Here is a 9,763-nt window from a genome sequence, read left to right on the forward strand (position 1 = left end):
AAGACAGAAAAACAAGGAGGGCAGGTCTGACTCAAACTGAAGAGCCCACCACCTCAGGCAGGGCAGGGTGTTCTGTTGGATGGTCTGGCTTCAAATCCCTTCTTTGCTCTTTACCAGATGCATCTCTCTCGGTAGGTGAATGACCTTTCTTCCTGAAGCTCAGCTTAGAAAAATAGCATTTGCTAATAGTGTCTAAATCTTATAGGGCTGCCCAGAGAATTTAGAGACACACAGTTCTGGCACAGAGTAAATCATCCATGGTTATTAATCATTATTCAGGTCTCGTAGTACTCACTTCCTAGAAATGTCCCTCTAATTCAGCTTCCAGGTCTGGAATGAATGATACTCCCAAAGGACCAGGAAGAAATTTAGTCATGTTCAGTAGGCAGAGAATAAAGCAATCTCCAAGCGGGAGGCCTTTCAATAGGTGCTTTATTGGAGGACATGGTATAAGGTCAAAGCCATGGGGCCCAAAGGGAATCCTAATTTCCTGGGAAGATACTCAGATCTAGCAGTACTTCTTGTCCAGGTTCTTATGCTCCTTGTTGTATGGCGCCTTTGAGAAGCAGGTGGCGGCATTGCGGTCGCAGTTGCAGATGAAGTCCTCACAGGCATTGTTTTCGCCTGGAATAAAGCGAGAACAGAGGACTGAGTCCAGGTGGTTGATGCTTTGTAGGATCCAGGGATGGGAAGGATGAAATGAAACGGTCTGCTGGCAGTTCCACCAGTGCAAATTTAGGGTTGACAGATAAAGCAAATACAAATACTGGAATTTCAGATCAATAATAAATGCACTATTTGGGACACAGACTTAAAAAAAATAATTTCAAAAAAAAAGTTATTTCTTGTCTATCTGATAATTGAATTTAACTGGGCAGCTTATTTTATCTGGTGATCCTAAGGTATGATAACTGCTTTGGGGACGTTCTCTGTTTTCACACTTTTAAATGAACTCACTGCTTTAAAAACCCATACAACCACAGAGTGCTGATAACATAGATAAGCAACTGCAGACTGTATGAGGAATACTAAAACACATACTCAAAGCAGCAAAATATTTTACATTTCAACTTAGTGAAGTTTTGTAAGCCAATTTCTCTACTTTAAAGCACATATTCTTAAGATTACAGAATGTCCTTACAATAGAGTATTATAAAGATGTTCAAAATAATTGTGTCTATATGGGGAAACATTTCCAAGATATCAACAGTGAAAAGTTCATAGTATATGCTGAAAAAATCTGAAGTGCAATATATCTAACTGGTTTTCTTGGGTGTTAGGATTATAGGTGCCTTCTGCTTTCTATGACATACATTTCTGGAGAATTGAAATTATATTATTTTGACCTCATTTACATTTGTAACAAAAAAAAAACAACATAAATAACATTTAAAATGCATTTCAGCTTTATTATCCATAACTTAATTATGTATATCTGCTTACCTTCAATAATCTTGTTAAGGTTTTATTTCTCTAGTTCTTTCTTTTAAAAATCATGAATGTTTTCCTCAACCCCTCATTAAACATAAATTAGTGCTTAATTAGATTATAAAGTGTGCATAATGAGATAATTATTTAGCTAGTTATGGTTTTTTCTTTTAATTTTGTTTTATTGAAGTTTAGTTGATTTACGGTGTTGTGTCAGGTGTCCAGCAAAAGTGATTCAGGTATACGTTTATATTTTCTTTTTCAGATGATTTTCCATTATAGGTCATTACAAGATACTGAATATGGTTCCCTGTGCTATATAGGTCCTTGTTATTTATCTATTTTGTATATAGTAGTGTGTGTCTAGCAAGTTATTGTTTATAATTTGAATCAGTGCCTTCTGCTGCAGGCTTCTTGACTTGCTTGTAGGGGAAGAAGAAAGTTTCATTAAAAATAAATTATTTGCAAACATGTATATGTGGGGTGTGTGTGTGTGTGTGTGTGTGTGTGTGTGTGTGTGTATCTCCCTGGAGAGAGTGTCTGTAGCTTTCAGAAGATTCATAAAGGAGTCCAGAATCCATAGAAAGAAATTCTTACTGATCAAGTTTCAGGGCAAAAATATGATTTCCCGTATATCTGGCTTTCTGAAGTAGAGCACAGCTGAAATCTGTGTTACCAGAGGACTGTGTGAGCAGATGAAGCTATTTTATGCAGCTTTGAAAGAAGTAGTAAGGAAGACTGTGAGACCATGGAAACATGGTCATAGCGTGGTGATAAGTGAGAAAAACACAGAACGCAAGATTGTATCTAGACTGTGCATTCATCAAACATTTACATCGAGAGCACCTATGATACCAGGCTCTGATCTAGACTCTGGGGACACAGCCATGAAGAGAACAGACAACCTCTGATCTTGTGAATCCTTTCTATTGGAGAGACAGCAAGTGAAGGAATAACATTAATGTGTCGGCTGTTAGGAAATTCTGTGGAGAAAATAAAGCAGAGAGAAAAGACAAAATGCTGGAGAGATGGAGAGAACGTGTATGTGATTTAAAGGAACAGGTTGAAGGAATTCCCTGGTAGTCCAGCGGACTCTGCGTTTCCCCTGCAGGGGTTGGATCCCCGGTTAAAAGGAATACAGAGGTACGAAACTGTTTATTTCTTAGGGTGATGGGATGCCAGGTCAGTCTTTTCTTGGCACTTTGGGAGTTGCACTGGTGATTCCAGTGTTGTTAGTACAATTTTCAAATTGGGATGTATCTGTGATTGCAAAATTAAGAGCAATGAAAACCTAGAATGCTGGTCTCACAAGACAGTTCCCTACACCTCTCTGATTGTCTTACTCTCCAAAACTGTCTTCATGGAGGGACATGTTTCATCATGAACGCTGCATAACTTAGTGGTTAAGACCCGAGCCTTTAAAATCAGAAGCAACCGAGTTCAAATGCTGGCCCTACCGTTCATAGGTTGTGTGATTTGGAGCAAGTGACTATTTGGGGGCCTCAGTTTCCTAACCTGTAAAATGGGTTTCTTAAAACCTATCACACATGCACACCTTGCCTAGTACCTGGCATGCAATGAAAGCCTGATACGTGGGAGTTCTAAGCTCTTTTTATGAAATAAACAAAGCAGTATGGCCTGGCAGTTAAAAGCAGAGGTTTCGGAGTGATATAGACCTATGTTCAAAAACCAAACACCGCCATTCATGGGGCTGTGTGCCCTTGGACAATCGGTCCAGCTTTTTAAGCCTCAGTTCCCTCATCTATAAAATGGGGATAATAGCAGTACCTATTCCATAGGGTTGTTTCAAGGATTAAAGGAGATACTGCCTGGCACCAAGAAAATGATCAGTCAGTGGTGGCTATCATTAATTCTATTTCCCTCCATGCCCGCTAACAAGAGCCAACAAGGGGGTGAACCTACTGCTGCAGGTGACCTCGTTGTTAGAACACGAGTACGAGTAGCTGTTGGTGTAGGGATTGTCCACGAGGACTTTACAGTTGTCCAGTTTCTTGGCTTGTTTGTAGCAGTTGTCGTGTGTCTGGCAGCACCTGGAGAGGGGAGGGACAGAGCTGAGGCAGGAGCATGGTAGGCCCACGTCAGCCCGAACTTGCTCCCTAAGAACAGCTGGGGCTGTTTTAGATGACCTGCCCTGAGAGGCACTGGTCCTGCGGCTTGAAAACAGTGAGTCTTTTTCTCATGCTATTGAAGATGATTTTAAAGTGGTTGCAGGAATTCAGCACAAGCCTATACAGCACAAGAGACAGCGATGGTTTCACCCCAGCTGGAAGAGGGAATCCTTGAGGTGATGGTTTGTGTTGCAAAGTCCTGCCACTAGAGGGCAGCGCGCACTCACGCACGCGCACGCACGCGCACACACACACACACACACACACACACACTCCACCCATCCACTCACCCCTCACACACACACACACACACACACACACACACACACACTCCACCCATCCACTCACCCCCCACACACACACACACACACACACACACACTCCACCCATCCACTCACCCCTCACACACACACACACACACTCACACACACTCCACCCATCCACTCACCCCTCACTCACACACACACACACACACACACACACACTCCACCCATCCACTCACCCCTCACACACACACACACACACACACACACACACAACTCACACACACTCCACCCATCCACTCACCCCTCACTCACACACACACACACTCACACTCCACCCAACCACACCCCCACACACCACCACCACCCCACCACACTCCACCCTCCACAACCCCCACACACACACACACTCACACACACACACACCATCCACTCACCCCACACAACACACACACCCATCCACACTCACCCACCACACACCCACTCACACACACACACACACACACACACACACCTCCACCCATCCACTCACCCCCACACACACCACACACACTACAACACACACAACTCACACACACTCCACCCATCACCTCGCTCACACACGATCAATCACGATTCACTTCAACTCATAATCCAGATCCCATCAAACACACACACTACATTTCAGCAAAATGATTCCTACTGGCTTTCTGAATAACCACCACTAAACATCGTGTTACCAAGGACTGTTAGCAATGAAGCTATTTTATGCAGCTTTGAAAGAATATAAGGAAACGTAGACCATGAAACATGCACACTGTATCACTAAAAAACACAAACCAAATTATCTAACCGTGCATCCATCAAACATTACATCGAAGCACCACATCAAACCAGCCTCCTGATCTAACTCCGCACACAGCCATAACAGCAACAACAACCTCATCTTGTAATCCTTCTATTGGAAACACAATGAAGAATAACATTACATGTTCGCTACTACAAATTCTAAAAATAAAGCAGAGAAAAACAAAACTGCTGAGAATGGAACAACGTAATCACTTAAAGGAACCAGGTTAACGAATCACCCGTATCCAGCGACTCCTCGTTCCTCCTGCAGGTTGGATCACACCGTAAAAGCGAATCAGAGTACCAAAACTTTTATTTCTTAGGTGATGATCCAGTCATCTTTTCCTTGCCACTATGACTCACTGGTGATCCATTTGTTGTATCAATTTTCAAATGCGAGTATCTGGATGCAAAACTATCCAATGAAACCTAGAATGACTGCTCACAAGACATCCCACCACTCCCCGATTGCCTTACCTCACAAAACTGTCCATGAGGGACATAGTTACATCATGAACGCTGCATAACTTAGTGATATAAAGAACCCCCCACAGACACCTTTAACAATCAGAAGCACACCGATTCAAATCTGGCCCACTACCTCATCAACGATGTGTGATTCGACACACATACTATTATGGCCTCAGTTTCCTAACCTTCACAAATGTTCTTAAAACATCCACCATCACACCTTGCCTCAGTACCTGCATGCCAATAAACCTTACTGACTCTACACTCCTTTTATGAAATAAACAAAGCATATGCCCTGCATTAAAAGCAGAGTTGAGTGATATAGACCATGTTCAACAAACCAAACACCGCCATCCATGAGACCGTCACCTTGGACAATCGTCCACCCCTTTTAACACCATTCCCCATCTATAAAATGGATATACATACCAAATTCCATAGTTGTTCACAGGCATTACAGGATACGCCTGCACCAAGAAAATATCATCATGGCTACCATCCATAATCTATTCCCCCATCCACACCACCTAACAAGCCAACAAGGTGACACCTACTCTCAGTCACCATCTCTTTACGAACACCATCACGATCACCGTCTGTTAGATTGTCCTCACAGAGGACCTACATGTCACACACTTCTGCCTTTTCTACCATTCGTCCGGTATCGCACGCACCTGAGAGGCACGGACAGACACAGGCAATGTACCCACCGTCACCCATACTCTCCCTCAAACAGTGGCTGTTTAGATACCTGCCCTAGAGGCACCTCCTGCGCTACTAAAACAGTGATCTTCTCAACTAAAGAATTTAGAATGTTGCAGAACTTCAGCACAACCTAACACACACAGAACCAGCCGATGTTCACCCCACGAACAGGAACCTCATCGAGTACTTTCACCATACATCACCTCCACCAAAGCACACGCGCCGCGCTCGCACGCGCACACACACACACACACACACACACACACACACTCCACCCATCCACTCACCCCTCACACACACACACACACACACTCCACCCATCCACTCACCCCTCACACACACACACACACACTCCGCCCATCCACTCACCTCTCACACATACACACACCCCACACACACACACACCCCTCACACACACACCCCACCCACACACACACACACACACACACCCTCACACACACACCCCTCCCCCGCCAACCTTCAGCTTTTTGCTCCCCTGAATTAAGAGGTGAACATGTGTTACTTTAGCAAATAGGCAAATCTTTTTTTGTGCCTCGTGAGACCTTTGTCTTCTGCCCTCCCCCCATCTCAGGGATACTTTCCCAACAGAACAACTCACCTGTCCAGATCATCCACAGGGGTTCCTGATCCGCCCAGGCCACAATAGCAGCCGTAGTTGTTGAAATCCAGCAGTGGTTCACTGCTGGGGATCTTGCACTTAATCACGCCGTTGAACTGCCATAATGCCCTCGAGTTGAGGCCGGCCTGGCCAGCGCCCACTGCAGGAGGACACAGCCAGAGTTCAGATACGTCCTGGTTGGCTGCCGACGCCCCAGGAACCTTACTACCTGCTTGCTCCCTCAGGCCTCCATGCTGTCCCCCTGACCCCCCATCAGCTGCCTCCTCTGAAAAGAGCTGGATACAGGAACCTGGTAAAGTGAGTAGGCGTTTTCTAAACAACTCACAAAACGTGAAACTCACCATTTTAAACAAAGCATACAATGCAGTGGGTTTTAGTATATTCACAGAATTGTGCAACCATCAATACTAATTCCAGAACATTTTCATCACCCAGAAGGATGCCCTCTGCCCATCAACACCACTCCCCTTTCCCTCCTCCCTCTGGCAGCCACTAATTTGTTTTCTGTTTCTGTGGATTTGCCTATTCTACAATATATGGCCTTTTGTGACTGGCTTCTTTCACTTCACATATGATTTGAGCTTCATCCTTGTTATCACAGGTATCAGCATTTCAGTCCTTTTTATGGCTGATTAATAATTCCATTGTATGGACAGATCACATTTTTTTAGTTGTTCATCATCTGATGGACATTTGGGTTGTTTCTACTTGTTGGCTGTTGTGGATAGTGCTGCTGTGAACATTTGTGTACTAGTTTTTGTGTGACTATATGATAATTTAAAACTATTTCCATTATTTAGTCAGTAAATATTTATTGAGCACCTATTATATGCTAGTCACTGCCCTGGAGACACATCACTGAACAAATAAAAAATCTGTAACCTCATTGATCTAGTGCAGGAAAAACAGTAAGCAATAAAGGTAATAAATAAGGGAATCGGATGTTGTGTTAGAAGGCGGCAAAATTGGAGCACAGTAAGGGAATCTAAATAGGGGGTTGGGTTGGGGGATGATGAGGTTGAGGGGGACCAGAAGCGTGAAGAATGGTGAGGAGGCCCACGTGGCCTCCATTCTCAACAGGAAAACTTTGTTTCTTTTTAAAAATTATTTGACTGTGCTAGGACTTAATTGTGGCCAGTCTTCATTGTAGCATGCAGGGTTTTAAGCTGCAGCATGTGGGATCTAGTTTCCTGACCAGAGATCGAACCCAGGCCCCTGTATTGGGAGCACGGAGTCTTAGCCACTGGACCACCAGGGCAAGTTCCTAGGACTTCTTTACTTCAGGTGTGGAGCCTGACCTGTGAGATTTGGTGCCATAGAGATGGTGCAAAGTGATTTCAGCTCCTGGTGTCGTCTCTGTGCCCCATGCCTGGCCCTTCCTGTCCTTGATATGCTGTGGACACTGGAGTCGCTCCAAGTGCTTAGGCTCCAGGGCTCAGGAAAGGTGGCAGCTGGTCACTTTCTCTCAAGAGCAGCCTCCGCGGTGGCAGCCGACAGCGGCTACATCCAGGAGCAGAGCCCGGAGGAGTGGTGGAGCTGTGCTCAGGCAGGAGTGGCCTGACTGCCTTGGCCCTCTCCAGACCCCTCTCCTGCTTCCCTCCTCTTTCTTTCTCTCTGATCCCGCCAGTTCTGCTCTTGGCAGAGGCCAGACCTGCATGCAGGTACTGCTGAAGTGCATGAGCACACAGCGAGTGTGGCTGACTCCCCAGTCTCAACCCTGAGCCTGATACCTCAGAGACTCTGATACTGTCAATGTTGAATGAATGAATAATGGCTGAATGTGGTGTGATTTGAATTCTAGTTAATTCTGATTCTATTAATCCATTCATTAAATGGTGCAAACAGCACTATCACTGCTCTCAAGGAGTGCGTGCTTAGGTGTGGGTGTGAGATAAAAAATGAAATGAATCAACAAGGGACATGCTGCAGGCCAAGACAGGCACTGAAAAGCCCTTGTATCAAGGCCATGGCTCAGTGGTAAAGAATCCGCCTGCCATGCAGGAGATGCAGGTTCCATCCCTGGGTTATAAAGATCCCCTGGAGAAGGAAATAGCAGTCCACTCCAAGGAGAGGGAGAAGGGGTGCTCTTAGCTTGGATGGACAAGGAGGGTAAGCCTTTCTGAGATGGGTCATCTGAGTTCAGACCTAAAGGTGGAGAAGATGCCAGATGTGGGGGAATTTGTGCGTGTGTGTGTATAAGTCACTTCAGTCGTGTCCAGCTCCTTGTGGCCCCGTGGACTGTAGCCCATCAGGCTCCTCTATCCATGGGGATTCTCCAGGCAAGAATACTGGGTTGCCATGCCCTCCTCCAGGGGATCTTCCCAACCCAGGAATCGAACCCTCATCTCTTAGTTCTCCTACATTGGCTGCTGGGTTCTTTACCACTAGTGCCACCTGGAAAGCCCATCGAGGGGGATTTGAGGGGACCCCATTATGGGAGCTCTTAAGCCCCACGGTGAGCCCTGAAAAAGACCGTAGGTCTGGCCATCCCTGTGACCTCTGGCCCCCATTGTAGAGGAGAGAGATCCCAGGGCGGGAAGGGGTGGGGCTGAGGACACTCACCTACCTGTGAGCAGAGCAGCCAACACCAGGAGTCTCATCCTGTTGTCAGGTTGGTGAGCAAAAGCTGATGTCACTGTGGGCTCCCTCCTTATAGCTGCCCTGCTGCCCTGAGATAAGACTATCACGTCTTGTTTGCTTTGCTCCCTGCTGACTCTGAGTTGGCCTTGAGTCTGTTGCAGAAATAATCCTGAGCAACAAGCAAGCCCTGCCAGCTGGGGGTCCTTGGAAGTAGTGTGCGTATTTGTCATCTGCCCTTTTGAATGAAAGGGATTATTTGTGGAGTTGCACACCTTGGAATTTTGACCCTCATACCCACCCCTTTTGTGTGTGTGTGTGTGTGTGTGTGCGTGCGCGTGTGCATGTGTTCCTTTTTCCCTTCTTCTTTTTTTTTTTACCCACCCCTTTTTACTCAGTCCAGCTTCAACATTGTGTGTGTGTGTGTGTGTGTGTGTGTGTGTGTGTGTGTGTGTGTAGGGGTGGCTGTCAACCCCGTTGAACAACTGGGAGAAGGGAGATGGGAAGGAAGTGACTGTTGCCTCCAGGTCCTCTCATGAGCCTGAGTCTGGGCTGTGGGTCTCATTGAAAGGTTCCCATCAATCATGCACTTTGCTGTTGAGGAAACAGGCTCAGAGAGATGAAACGACTTGACCCAGATCACATAGCTAGCAAATGCAAAGCAAGGGCTCCAACTTAGGTACATCTGATTCTAAGGCACACCTTGAATTTTTTTTTTTCCC

The 9,763-nt window shown here is 45.6% G+C and overlaps 1 protein-coding gene across 1 annotated transcript; it reads right to left on the reverse strand.

Annotated features, from left to right (window-relative positions):
• Positions 1–414: 414 nt before the first annotated feature.
• Positions 415–9,161, reverse strand: PLA2G1B (phospholipase A2 group IB). Its single transcript, XM_020904232.2, has 4 exons — positions 9,031–9,161; positions 6,444–6,603; positions 3,352–3,479; positions 415–624 (listed from the first exon to the last, which is right to left on the reverse strand). The coding sequence occupies exons 1-4, from the start codon at positions 9,062–9,064 to the stop codon at positions 509–511; spliced, it is 438 nt and encodes a 145-aa protein (XP_020759891.1). The 5' UTR covers positions 9,065–9,161; the 3' UTR covers positions 415–508.
• Between the last annotated feature and the right edge of the window lie 602 nt (positions 9,162–9,763).

Source organism: Odocoileus virginianus, chromosome 12 (genome assembly GCF_023699985.2).
Source record: "Odocoileus virginianus isolate 20LAN1187 ecotype Illinois chromosome 12, Ovbor_1.2, whole genome shotgun sequence".
Taxonomy (NCBI): Eukaryota; Metazoa; Chordata; class Mammalia; order Artiodactyla; family Cervidae; genus Odocoileus; species Odocoileus virginianus.

Excerpts from the sequence above, each read along its gene's own strand:
- PLA2G1B (XM_020904232.2), bottom strand. The coding sequence starts at position 9,064 with ATGAGACTCCTGGTGTTGGCTGCTCTGCTCACAG. Across the intron at positions 6,604-9,030 it reads GTTGGCTGCTCTGCTCACAG|TGGGCGCTGGCCAGGCCGGC; the intron begins GTAGGTGAGTGT and ends GTCCTCCTGCAG. Across the intron at positions 625-3,351 it reads CAACGAGGTCACCTGCAGCA|GCGAAAACAATGCCTGTGAG; the intron begins GTAGGTTCACCC and ends GCTTTATTCCAG.